Source organism: Crotalus tigris, unplaced genomic scaffold (genome assembly GCF_016545835.1).
Source record: "Crotalus tigris isolate CLP2741 ecotype Arizona unplaced genomic scaffold, ASM1654583v1 scf7180000018155.2402879, whole genome shotgun sequence".
Classification (NCBI taxonomy): Eukaryota; Metazoa; Chordata; class Lepidosauria; order Squamata; family Viperidae; genus Crotalus; species Crotalus tigris.
Window position 1 is genome coordinate 5,159 of NW_024096851.1, and position 13,596 is coordinate 18,754.

At 36.8% G+C, this 13,596-nt stretch overlaps 1 protein-coding gene across 1 annotated transcript; it reads left to right on the plus strand.

Moving 5' to 3' along the window:
* Window positions 1-842: 842 nt before the first annotated feature.
* On the plus strand, window positions 843-13,356 carry LOC120310245 (regulator of G-protein signaling 7-like). The gene is made up of 4 exons (XM_039348446.1): window positions 843-1,097; window positions 5,456-5,545; window positions 9,110-9,163; window positions 12,681-13,356. Exons 1-4 carry the CDS (start codon window positions 861-863, stop codon window positions 12,729-12,731), a joined length of 432 nt encoding a protein of 143 aa, XP_039204380.1. The 5' UTR covers window positions 843-860; the 3' UTR covers window positions 12,732-13,356.
* The last annotated feature ends 240 nt before the right edge of the window (window positions 13,357-13,596 follow it).

Consider the following 13,596-nt stretch of genomic DNA (forward strand, 5'->3'; position numbering starts at 1 on the left):
GCAATTTCTCCATTTTTATACCACATACTCTCATGTCTCTTAGTTTTAAAGTATGATTATAGATTACTGAAAGGAGTCACTGAATACAAAATGAGCCAATATTGCCTTTAGTTCCCATATTTACAACCACAGCACTGATAGGTTCTGTTATTTTGGTCAAAATAGTAAAACCAGTGGTGGGATTTAGCCAGTTCGCACTAGTTCGGTAGAACCGGTCGCTAATTTTTTGTTGCCCAGACCCAGAATGAACTTCCTGAAACAGCATCCACACAGAGAACCAGTTGTTCACATATTTGAATCCCACCACTGAGTAAAATCAACATGTGCCACCATGATGCACATATAAAAAGGGTAAAGCTTGAATCATAACAGTGCAGGGTTTTGTCATTTATTATTTGTCTCCTCCTCCTGTCTCTGTCCACAAGATATGCCTAATAAATAAAATAACAGTGCCTTAAATACAGTTGCCCTGACATTGGAGACACATGTTCATTTGCTTTGAACTCAAAGAGTAAGATACTAGCAGATATCAATCACTGGAAATTCTGACATGTCTGTACCAAATGTACTAGTTCCTTACTCTGAAGGTATTTATCTATCAATTTTTTGAGAAAAAAATATTTTAGACATGCATTTAAGTTGATATTTAGAGTTATTTTGAAACATCTCAAAAGTAATGTGAACATGGACAAGAACTTTGAATTTAAAAAACTCAACAACTACAAATGTGGCTGAGAAATGGCCGGATTCATCTACCTCACACTAAAGTGAAATGAGACCCCAGATAGATGTTGCACTGCTTTCAGGCTTCTACATGTATTTTTAAAGGGATACTTTAAAAATCAAACCAATCTTTCAAGATGATTCAATATCCAGTTCATTACTACTGTTTACCCATTTTCTTATATAGGTTTTGGTTAGCGGTGGAAGATCTGAAGAAGAGACCCATCCGCGATGTTCCTGTCAGAGTACAGGAAATCTGGCAAGAATTCCTGGCCCCTGGAGCACCAAGTGCCATTAATCTAGACTCAAAAAGTTATGACAAAACCACACAGAATATGAAGGAACCAGGACGATATACATTTGGTGATGCTCAGGTTGGTAGAATTGTTTGTACAGATACGTACAGTGTCTTGGTGGAGAAGTAGGGCTGTGAAAAACTGTTTCTGGCTTTACCATTCCTTTTTTAATAATATTCCAGATTAATATTTAACAAAGAGCACTATATGCATGCAATATCCTAGAAATTCAGCTTAAATTCTGTTTTAATAACTTGCTGCTAATTAAAAATAGGTTTGTGCCAATAAATCCTAGATATAATTTCTCTGAATCAACAAAAAAATCTCTAATAATAAAGTTTCTTAATAAGCATTTCATTTACTGTGGTTTATAGGCTGACCAAGTTAATTTACATTCTAGAAATAACTATGTAAGTAATGGAAACATAGTATAACCTCTCCCCCTTTCAGCTAGGTGCACATTAATCTTAAGCAGCAAATCAGCTCCTAAAGTTTTGGGAATGGCCACAGAACTACTCCAAACTGTAACTTTTAATGCAACAGAAGGTGAAAGTATGATGAAGGCAGAGTAGTGTTGTACTAAAGCAGTGGTTCTCAACCTTTTTAATGCCGCGACCCCCAACCAGTCGTAAGTCGAAGACTACTCAACCGGTCGTAAGTCGAGGACTACTCAATTGGTGGAGCACCGCTTGCAGAATGGGACTTTTGGCGGGCTCAGCAGGGCAGAGACAGCCTGGACAATTCCTATTGGCTTTTGAAAGCCAATAGAATTAGACTCTATTCAAGAGAGTCTCTTCTATTGGCTTTCAAAAGCCAATAGAATAAAAGGGAGTAGCACAGCTAAGGAAAAGGGAGAAAAAATGGCGGACTGCGTTGTTTGGCGACCCCCGTGAAATGGTCCTTCGACCCCAAATGGGGTCCCGACCCACAGGTTGAGAACCACTGTACTAAAGGAAGCCCTGCCTCTTTATACACATGATGGAGCTTGTGTCAAGATGCCACAGTGCTCTTTTCGTCACTTGTTTGCCCATCCCTCTGAGAATCCCTCTGGCTAGGGAAGAATTTGATTAACCTGAAATAATTCAATGTAATTTAAAATGAAATAACACTTTCCTTTTATCTTGATAAATGCTCTTTGGCTCAACATTACATCTGTCAGACTTGTCCGAATCTAAACCCTTAGGAAAGAAGGACCCTCAGCTCCATTTGGTTGAAGTGAAAGGTTCTTTTATTATAAAGATGTTGGCTGTAGTAAAGCTCTGGGTTTCCCACACTCAAAGGATACAGAAAGGTTTCCCCTCATCCCAGCCTTTCCCTCATTACCAGTCCATCTTCAGCCAATCAGAAATTGCCGAATTGTTTTGAGAATGCTGAGGTGTTTTGGGGTAATCCACATTCTTTCTCAGAGTGCCTGGCCTTGGATTCTGATGCAAACTGGTTCCAAGCTTCTATGGTCTTGATCACCTACCATTCCCCCCTCCCTCTTTCCCATCACGTACACACACAGCTTTATTGCCTATCTATCCTCCCTCCCCCTTCTAAGCCTTTGATGACAGGGTGCCTTTGAGGTGCCAAGCTGATCTTGGCAGGCCTGACAACATATTAATCTGCATTGAAATAAATTTTCTACAAAAAGTCAATTTTCATAGATGGTCTTTCATCCAAAACATCACATGTTATTAGCAAATTGTTCCCTTGAATTGGGATATGTTGCTTTGGATTTGGTATTTGACACTGGCGTTACCTATAAAAATGTTAGGCTGTTCTACCCCAAAATGCTACATGCGCAAGAAACTGAGTACAAGGAAAAGGTAGGACCTGACTTCAAAATATAAAACCTGTAGTTTTATACTCACATAGTTTTCATAGTTGTTTTATAGAAAGCAAGCTACTTAATTAATCCAAATCACCCTAAATCACTTTGACTAAAAATATTTATTTCCTCAAATGAATTGGAGAATATATACCCAAATTCAATCTTCTCCAAGTGTATAAACTAAATCAAATTAGTTGTGCATTTTCTAATTATAGTAGTTGAACTTCAGGCAGCTGTCCAGAGACATTGGCTGCAGCTGCCTGAATCTTATTGACAAGGCCCAGAAATGTAGAGTGACAAAAGATTATTTAAAAATGCATACAAACTTTTCTACTTGCTAAAATCTATACAGAAAATGCTAATAGTTTTTCACACCACTAGATGGCTGTCTATATACATATTTTCTATACCAGCTGTCTTGTTGGTCTCCGTAGGTTTGCATTAGTGGAAGTGATTGGATAGTGCAGTGTTTCTCAAACTTGACAACTTTAAAATGTATGAACTTCAACTCTTGGAATTCCTCAGCCAGCATGTCAAGTTGTCAGGTTTGAGAAACACTTTACTATCTTTGTTTTTCTGAGATACAGTTCTGTGTTTAAGACTATAGGCTGATATGAGCTATGTGCTTAAGCACTGCTTCTTTTGGTAGCTGTGTTATGTGAAAAATATCAGCTGGCAGCTGTCTAAACAGAAGTGCTACTGTTTAAAAATGAAGAAGTCTTTTATGTACTTTTTAATCCTGTTGCACCTTTAAAGATTGTAGAAATCCTCAAATGTTAACTTAACGGGTGACCACTTGGAAGGAAGACTTTCCAGTAGCCATTTCCAAATTGCCCTATCCTTTGTTAGCTTTTCAGCACCAGGGAAATACTTAAAAAAAACCTCTTACCTTTGAATGCTTTGTATCTTTCTTCTCCTGCTCAGTTGTTCCTTCCATCTTATTACGATGTCTCTTTTAACCTCTGTTTCTGTTAATAGATTATTTTATTTACTTTATAATTATACAAAACTCTGAGTATTTACTTATTTCAGAGACTTATAAGAAATTTATAATACAATGACATTAAAAAGATACCCATAAAACTAGAAACGCAAATGTATCAATAATATCAATGTGTGTATGTATATGTGTGTGTATATAGGTATGTGTATGTGTATGTATATGTATATAAATATGTATATAATGTGTATATGTATATAAATCTCCAAAATAAAAGTAGCCCAAATCAAAACCTGTACAAAATAAAAACATTCAAAACCTGTACAAAATAAAAATGTTTTCCTCTGTTTGAAAAAGTCTAAGGTTTTTTTGGGGTGGTGGGATGGTGAAGCAAGTACTGTAGGGTCAGCCCCAAAGGAGGATAACTTTGTTCCCTTTAGCTCACATGGGTTGGGGACCTTTTGAACCACCTAGGACATGTGCTTAAGAAAAATGCCCTATCGCCACAGATTATTACTTTTTCGTTTATGTGGAATTTCATTTATATTTTGATGATGTGTATCACTCAGGATAATATTAGCTGTACGACAAGTAAGTAAACTTAGAAATAAATTTATAAATAAATAAATAAATGTTTTATAAGCCAAATGAACAAAGAAAAAAAGCAAACATAAATAAATAAATAAATATTTTTAAACTTATTTATAACATTCATAGGCCTCCCATCTTAACTCATGGTAATTCTAGGTGGCTTACAATTATAAAACTATATAAATTAAAAACATAAATAAACTAATATAAAATCCAAAATGGTACTGTTGCTAGCCACATGCCCACCTTCCTGAGCAGTGAAAAGTTTCCAGGAACAAAAACTCTTCACCCCTGTTAGGAGAGGCTTGTTTGCAATACTATTTGGTTTATTATAAGTGAAACACAGAGCACCGAAGGCCTGGAACAGCTCAATGCCCTGCAACAGGTTACTCAAGAGAGATTTCCCATTAGCCAATTTCCAATTCCAAACTTCTGTTCTGGCTTGGTCTTCCGTGTCACATTGTGTTGTCTCTCAGTCTGCTTCCAAAAAGGACTCACTTCCCACCTTTTATTTGTCTCTGAAAGATTCATTTGCTCCTCCCATATAGTTGCTCCTCTAGACATGACAATGATTTCAACAAAATATTCAGCATTATTAACGTTTCATTCACAAGACAATATGGCATCAGACCAAACTGATTGTGATGATCCAAAACTCAGTAATCTGGCAAGAATCTCTTTTGTTTGTAGATTTTCCTTAAGCAATCATTATTTTGAGAATGTCACAGAGCCAAAATTCTGGCTGTCCTGACATTTTTGCACTACAGGTATAGAAGGATTAATTCATGCAAATTAGATAAATGGCCATTCAAAGCCTCTTTTTGCTTAAAACAAATTCCTTGTAAACTAGTTTATGCAGAAGACTGTCATAATGCTTGGACTGATGCCAATTCTTGCTAATTTCTTTAACTGAAAATCCTAAAGTTTTGCAACTTTATTAGAAATCATTTAATAAGCACTGTGTTAACAGAAACAGATTTCTAAGCTGCCCTAGGAATGTATTTAACATGTACACAATAATTGGCATTATTTTTCTTGTACCTTTTTTTTTTTAAGATCAGATTCTATTTCTATATTCTTTTATTTTAGGGGCACATCTACAAATTGATGAAAAGTGATTCATATCCACGTTTTATACGATCCAATGCCTACCAGGAATTACTGCAGGCCAAGAAGAAGGTATTATTTCATCTTTTCTGTGTATTTCTATTCTTTCAGCAGTGGTTCCTGTCTATCGTACTTTCTCTCTTTGGGTAAATGAGCTGTATATCTGGTAGGTGAAGAGTTTAGTTCAATCTGAGCATCCCATAATGATGGTGGGATCCATGCCTATATTCGTTTTGCATCTTTGCATGAGCAAATTAATTTCATGTTGACATTCATTTTGTTTCATTATGAAAGGAATTGTAGGACTATAACTCAGGAAAACAGATAAGAGCAGGTCAAAAGGTTTTAGAAAGATATACGAGTATAGTTGATGTAGTATGATTTTTACTTTGCAGCAGATATAATTTAATTGTATAAAGCTACAAACACTGAGTTTGTTTCATCTAAGTTTTTTGTAGTCAAAGATAAGGTCAATCAGGACTCAATCTATACCTAATAAATACACAACATTTTAGAGAGGTAGATCCTTGGTTAGTGGGAGTTCGGTTTTCTTGTTAGTCTTGTTCAGGATCTGTGTCTGAAAAAAAGAGTTCCAGTCAGGGTGACCGCTAAAATGTCCTCAGAAAGGTAGACAGTGACAGTAAGGAAGGAGAACATAATGAAAGAACAGACAGTGGGCTTAATGTTTCCAAAATATAGCCATAACAAATAATTTTAAATGTGTACTTACCACACTTCTTTACATACTCTTACCCATACACATTTGTCTCTAACACTCTCAGTAGTACCAAAGATGCTTTTTCGTGAGGCAACTATACTTTCTTGTTATTCTTTAAAGATGTTTTGCTTCTCATCCAAGAAGTTTCTTCATCCAGTCAGAGCTGAAGAAGCTTCTTGGATGAGAAGTGAAATGTCTTCAAAGAAAAACAAGAAAGTCCAGTTGCCTTGTGAAAAAGCATGTTTGGGACAACTATGACCCGGATGACTGAGAATCTCCATAAACACTCTCAGTACTTGCTATCCTCTACCCTCTCCTCTCCCCATTCATTCTTGGTGGGACTTTTGGCCACCAAAAGAAAGAAGAAAGAGTTGCCTTAATAGCCATTTGTTTTGCCTTACCAACCGTTGTCTTGATTGGACTATTCTGCCTCACCAATGCAAAAACTTATTGAAGACAACCAAATCAGTCTCATGGCTGAGACTTGTTCTCTTACTGTCTCAATCCCACATCCTGTTAGACATCTAGAGAGTAGGGCTAGCACCAGGGTAGGCAACCTCGGCTCTTTTATGATTCGTGGACTTCAACTCTCAGAATTCCTGAGCCAGCCATTCTGAGGGGAAAGGGAGAGGTTTCCAAGCTAAGCCATGCTGGCTCAGGAATTCTGGGAGTTGAAGTCCACGAGTCATAAAAGAGCCAAGATTGTCTACCCCTGGGCTAGCAGATCTAGATTGCAAAAACACAGACCAGTAGGTGGCAGAAGGAAACCCTCTTTGCTGCCATCTAGCCGTTGTATGGATTTTTGCAGCTCAGACTAAGTAACCCTGCAAAAGAATCCTCCAGAGTGCAATCTTCAAAAACTCCAGATTGTTCTGCATAAGCCTAGATAACTGGCTACCCTAATTCTAGTGATATGGTAAGAGTGGGTAACCTGAGCTATTCCTACCCTACCAGTAATTTTCCTTTTTGAGAAGAAAACTCTGAAAATAGATTATGTGGTTTAGAAGAATCTGGGATTACATATTCTATTTTAACTGCCCTGGTCATGGACAGTTTCTGCACATAACCAAACAAGCTGAGACCTCCTTCAGATCTTCCCACAATGTGTGTTAATGGCAAACTAAGACCTTAAGAAGTTTGATGTTGGGAAAGTTTTGATTTTTTATATTTCTTCAAAATATTTATTATTATCATGACTATTAATTTTGGAAGACCATGGATGTCATCCAGGCTCTGTGTTAGTAATTATTATTTACTTTTCTGGATGATCTAAACCCATCTACTGGGATGCTCCTTTGTATAAGCTCCCCGAAGTAAATACCGTAATGACAGACACAACTTGCTTGAGTTGTGGATAATGGGTATGCATGGATAGCCTGCTTCCACTGGTCTTGCACATCTGTATATGTAGATCTCTGTCCACACTCCATGGAGATCTTAAAAGGAGGTTCAGTTAACTCTGTTAGTTTAGAGCTCGTAATCATCAGATCTCTGGATTCAACATAGTGTACTTAGGTAGTTTGTCTCAGATTCTTATGCTGAATGTACAAAGATCCAGTAGGGAAAAAAAGTGGTGCAGAAACAATGGAGAGCAAGTTTTCTAGCTATATGTAGAATTTAATGAATAATGCTTGCATAGGAATGATTTGTTGTGTCGGTCTATAAAATTAGAAAGACAGAAGATCAGAAAACCAATAGTGCAGATTCATATCCAGTTTTGTAGTTAGTTCATATTCCTCCCCTTTAAAAGGTTAAAAGCATTAGGAAACAAACAAACAAACAAAATTAAACTATCCAAACAGCAAGTGTGAGAAGGCATCAACTAGGGATACAACAAAAATAAATTCCCTTCCAAAGCTTGTATTGGCTCTGGAACCTAATAGCAACATAGTGAGGCATTAGTTGGGCTTGTGGCAGCAGAGAAAAAACCAACTCCCTGAACAGCAGGGATCTGATCTAGATCAGAGGTCCCCAACCTTTTGGGCATCAGGGACTGGTTACGTGGAGAGAGGTTTTTCCGTGGACCGGAGGGGGGGGCATGGTTTTGTGTGCTGCTTGCATCCAGTGTATGGGGCTTTGCTTGTTTGTGCGGCCCTGTTGCTGGCATGCCGGACCTGGGGTTGGGGACCCCTGATCTAGATCACTCCACTTGTGCCATTTAGCATTTAAAAAGATACAAGGAACTTAAAGTAATGCATTGCCCTAACATTTAATAGCATATGTGCTTTGAAAACTATTTAAAATTAACACTCCTCGCTGTTGAGATACTATTAATCAGTAAATAAATGGAGATCTTTCTTAAACGGAAGAAGGCTAGTTTTTTTTAAAAAAAACAAATACTTTATGTTCTTAGATTGTGTAAGTGGTCACGTAATTGGCAGAATGTACAGGGCTCCTTGTCCTGTTTTAATTTCATGTTTTGTTTTGTATTATCCCAGTTTGATCAGCTTGGCAGTTAATTCTAAGCAAACCTCTGATCTTGTACGTCAGTGCTGTTCTTCACCCAGTGAATCAGCACTGTCAAAGCTGACCCAGGCAGACATCCATGTAAGGAGTGGGGTGGGGAGGATGAAGCATGGGACAACTGCTCTGGTTGCCAAGTGTGATTCTCTCTGCCCTGCCCCTTCCAGTGACTCTGTGTTCCTCTGCATGCCTAAGATTACATTCAGGTGGGCAACCTATACATCTCTGGGCATTTGGACCTCTCTGCACTAGGGGAAAATTGTGAGGGGAAATTTATTTCCCCTTCTATTTCTATGAGCATTTCATCTTCTGCACTTGCTTTTGTGTTGTGGGTTTCTTTTTAAGACCTTTGTGTTTTAGCAACCCATTGCTTCATTGTGCTTTTATTTTCATGGTTTTTGTTTTTTTTTGCTTTTTTGCTTTTGTTTCCCCTTTATATTTTTTTCTTTCACAAGTTGGGAAATACACTGGATCGCCGAACATCATTTGAAAAATTCACACGAAGTGTGGTAAGTTTATATCCTTGTGAGCCTTATGATTGACAGATTGTCCTCTGATATTATGTGGGTTTTGTTGACGCTGACCTCAAGCGACCAGGTGATGTTACAAGTCAGGCCCTGCTGAAATGACTGAGAATAATTTAAACAGCACAATCAAAGAAGCTGCTTAACAATGCCACCTCGATGCTGTCCCAGAAACTTTTTAAGTAACAAAATATGACAAATAAAATGTTATTAGACTGAATCCATTTCACTCTACATTTTCTGATCAAAGCCACCTTTAGGACTTGGGTCTTTTGGTTTGTTTAACAATATGTGTGTGCCAATGCCTTTGAATCTAATTTTTCAACCTTTGCACAAGTTCAAACTAAAGCATTAAACACATTTATTTTTGTAGGGCAGAAACATCCCAATTTTCCCCTGCCATAAAAACTGTACACCAACACTGAGGGCGAGCACTAACCTGTTATGAAAAGAGGTAGAAAGATCTTGGCTTCTACTCCAGTTTGTTGACTTGTCCGCTGAGTGGTGTGTGTTTCCTGTACACACGTGTGTGTGTGTGTGAGTGTGCATAAGTGTGCTGTATTGTGGCTTTTGCTGTTGCAGTCAGTTAACAAAGCTGTGTGTACTGAAGTGACAATTTATGAAGACCATCAGCAAAGATCATGGTTTTTGTTTTTTGTGTCTTCATAAACCAATTCCTTTAATAATTTCTAACTAAGCAAGATTTCAAATGTTTTTAATATAATGATAAGAACCCCATAGCAACATAGTATATCTCTGTCATGAACAGTATGATCTGGAGTACTTTGAAAGCTTGCAAGGAAAATTAGATATTTGGGGAATGGGATTTAGAAATTGATATTCAGGGGGAAAGAGTCTAATGTAATAGTAATAGAATGGAATATAAATTTAAGAATTACTGCATTTGGGACTTCGTAATCCTCTCATCCAGATCCTGTTACTTTTAAATAACCTTGGACGCTAAGAATTGTTTGAGAATTGCACCCCTGCTTATCAGCCAAATAAACAACAACAAAAAATAGTGGAGAGTTTGAAACAAAAACCCCTATTTTTGCATGGTGGTTTCACCACAGCATGTTACATTGTGGATTCTGTTATTGTTTGGGGGCAACAAGGATCTAGAAAAGCAGCACATTTGTAGATGTGTAACTGAACTCTCTATTATAACTATAAAATGATCTCTTTCGGGTCAAATTCAATCCCTGGTGACTTGCTTTATTTGGCAGCAGTGCGGAAGTAATTTGTCATGGGCTGTTTCAGGGATATTTTTTTTCCAATTCCCAATGTAACCTAGAGGAGACATCTTGTACTGGTACTTGGTGTTGTCTGAAGATCTCTAAATATTAACCAGGTACAATTCTGTTTAGCTTTTGAACCCTGAGAAGTTCAGATGCTATCATCTGCTGAGAATTTCTAACTCATGAATTCATTAAGCCCAAGTCTCAAATAGAAGATTTGTCTCTGAACTTTAAAAATATCCTCTTTGGCAATAGCTATGAAAGTTTTTAAAGCCATAACCACACATCCGCTGCACCACTGTAACAAAACTTCCTCTATTTTTCCTTTCTTGCTAGCATAGATGATCAAATTTCAACAAACTCCAGGCATGGCTTGAGTCTATCTGAAATCTGAAAAATAGCTATTAATTCAGTTGAGACTTACTGGAACTACTAAGAACAGGGCTTGGATGTCCAGTTTCTGCAGCAGAAGTATAATTGGGATTTGATGAGATGTGACAGTAAGGATAGAAGAAAGGGTAGGTTGCTGGGAGTTTTATATTAGCCAGTTGCTTCGCTTGTCAGAATGTGAGAACCAAATGTAAATTATGTATCTTTATGCTAGTGGAAGAACTAATTCAATGAGAAATTCTAAGATGGTAACTCCATCTACTTATTAAAATTAATGTATCAAATGCATAAGCTCCAGTAGGTTTTCCTTACAGAATGTTTCTAGCAATGGATCAACAGCAGAGGTTCACTGAGAAAGAAACTATTGAGGTGTATAATGCTAATACTATGTATGTCAGTAGGCATTCTGTCCTTTTTATTCAACACGGTGTGTTCTTCCTTTAATCAATCTATTGATTATGAAGCGCTAAGAAACATGAGGACCTCAAATAACTAACTAGGTTTATTACAAAAAAGCAGTCCAGCTCAATGAACGTAATGACATTTTCATCTAAATGTCCTTCTATTGTTTATTTTCCTTTGCAGACCTACTTGTACTGTATATACTGATGCCCATTCTCTAATTACTGGGCTTCTGTACCAATTGGCTACTATTATAATAGCCAGACACAACGCTATCTGGAGAGGCAGTTTGGCAGATAGCATTACCAGCTGACATGGCATAACAACAAATGAATCTCCCTAGAGTTACCTTTTGCAAGATAATTTGAGTGTGGACACAGTTAATTTGTGAAATGAGTGTGGTAGCTTCAAAATTTTCACTTGTCTTGTTGATCTCAGTGTCAAGAAACTTTAGTGTAATTATACCTAGGGCAGAAATGAGGAAAAAAAAGAGTTGTAGAAACTACCTGAATCATTTCCATCAATGACTCTGAAACTTTTGATTTTTAGAACTGCAAAACCTCTGGGGTTTTGTAGAAATATATAAATTGGTGCTGTCCATTGCTCTCAGCTCTACATTCTGCATCATATGAGAAATTCAAATGACTTTGTTTTTCTCAGCATAATAACCATTTGCTTTATCATTGACATATCATTAATATATGGCCTCTTGGCATTATTGCTAATATGTAATTAGTGATAATTATCAAAAGAAAGATCAGATCTGATGATTTTATAATAATGCAAAATTGATGTTGGGAGGTTTATATGCATTTAATTATCATCTCCAATATAAATGATAGTGCATAATGAATTAGCCATTTGATTGTTTCAATTCATTGCATTAAAATTCAGGATTTCATAATGAAGCTTAGATCGCCATTGCTGTCTTCAGAACACTGAACCTGGTATTTGGACATTAATATCAGATAATGAAAAATCTGAAAATGTGCAGGTGAAATTGGATGTTTTTTTGGAATGTAATTTTAATGGTTTCCACTGGATAAAATGTGAGAGTTTTAAGAGAGTGGTGTTTTTTCAAACACCAAACTTGCATATCTTTAGAGTGATCAAGCCTGTATTGATCAAAACAGATGTATCTCCCCTGAGTTTTTTGCATTTGGTTCTGATTCCCTTGACGATGATTGGAAGCTGGTGAACCAATCCCAGTGGATCCTCTCATTTGAGGTGATCCAAAGTTCCACCTATGCAGTTGTGCCTGAAATAACATGAATCTCTTGCTTGATACTGCAACCATCAAGTGATAAGCTGTTCATATCTGAAAGAACCCAAGGACAGACATCCTATAAATAAGGTCACCATGTGAAAAATGTTAGCTGGACAAGTAGGTGCTTGGTAATGAACTGGGTTTTCAGTGAACATGCCTCTGTCTTCTGTTTTCTTTTGTTTGTTTGTTTCTATCTTTTCTTCAGGGGAAATCGCTCACATCAAAGAGATTAACCAGTCTAGTGCAGTCCTACTAAAAAGATCATCTTGTAGCATGGAAGCAGACTCAGTCATTATACATACTTCGTAGCTCACTAATTGCCTGAAATCAGAGGACAATAGAACAAGATGTTGCATGAGCAAGGACCTGACTTGTTTTCTTTTGTGTATATCAAGGCATTACAGACTCCAAGGAACTCACTACTGTAACCTTTTGATGCCTCCATTTTGAAAACTCTCTGCTCACTTTCGCCTTCATATCAAGCTGGATCTGTGTCTATTTATTTTTTGCAATTTACAGTACATTTTTTTAAAGCTTCTGTTAGGCACAGTTTATTTACAGTGCTGTCATTCACAAACTGGAAGACATGTAAAAAAAAGAATATATTAATAAATATACCTAATATGGCATCACAGCTATTGCACAATAAATTAGCACAGAAGGTTCTGTCTCACAGATGTATTCACATCAAGAAAGAAAGTCTGTGTCTTTGTCCGTTGTCTGTAAATTCTGTTAATGTTTCTTGCATTTATTTTTATACCATATTTTAAGGGGGAAAAAGAAATCCTTTTATTCCAAATGTATTAAAACTGATCCTTTCTCTGTAAATTTGTGTATGTTTATATTGTTGTTTTATCTTTCATTAAAATATGCAGAATCTCTTTTGTTTGGTAGACTTAAGCTTCTTGACTTGGTAGAAACACAAATGAAATAATTCAAAATATTTTGAAGTATTCACTGTTTGGAGTTACATCAACAGTGACAAGAGGACCAAGAAGACCATGATTTGATTATAAAGAGGAAAAAGGGAAAGTGAGATTGATAAATTACATTAAAAAGTCTTTCCCTTCCCCATTATTCACATATTACCCAACCTTTATTTTCATTGGAATTCCAGTGTA

Coding starts and splice junctions, on each gene's coding strand:
- LOC120310245 (XM_039348446.1), top strand. CDS start 861: ATGATTCAATATCCAGTTCATTACTACTGTTTACCCATTTTCTTATAT. Junction 1,098..5,455: donor ATACATTTGGTGATGCTCAG/GTTGGTAGAATT, acceptor CTTTTATTTTAG/GGGCACATCTACAAATTGAT. Junction 5,546..9,109: donor TACTGCAGGCCAAGAAGAAG/GTATTATTTCAT, acceptor TTCTTTCACAAG/TTGGGAAATACACTGGATCG.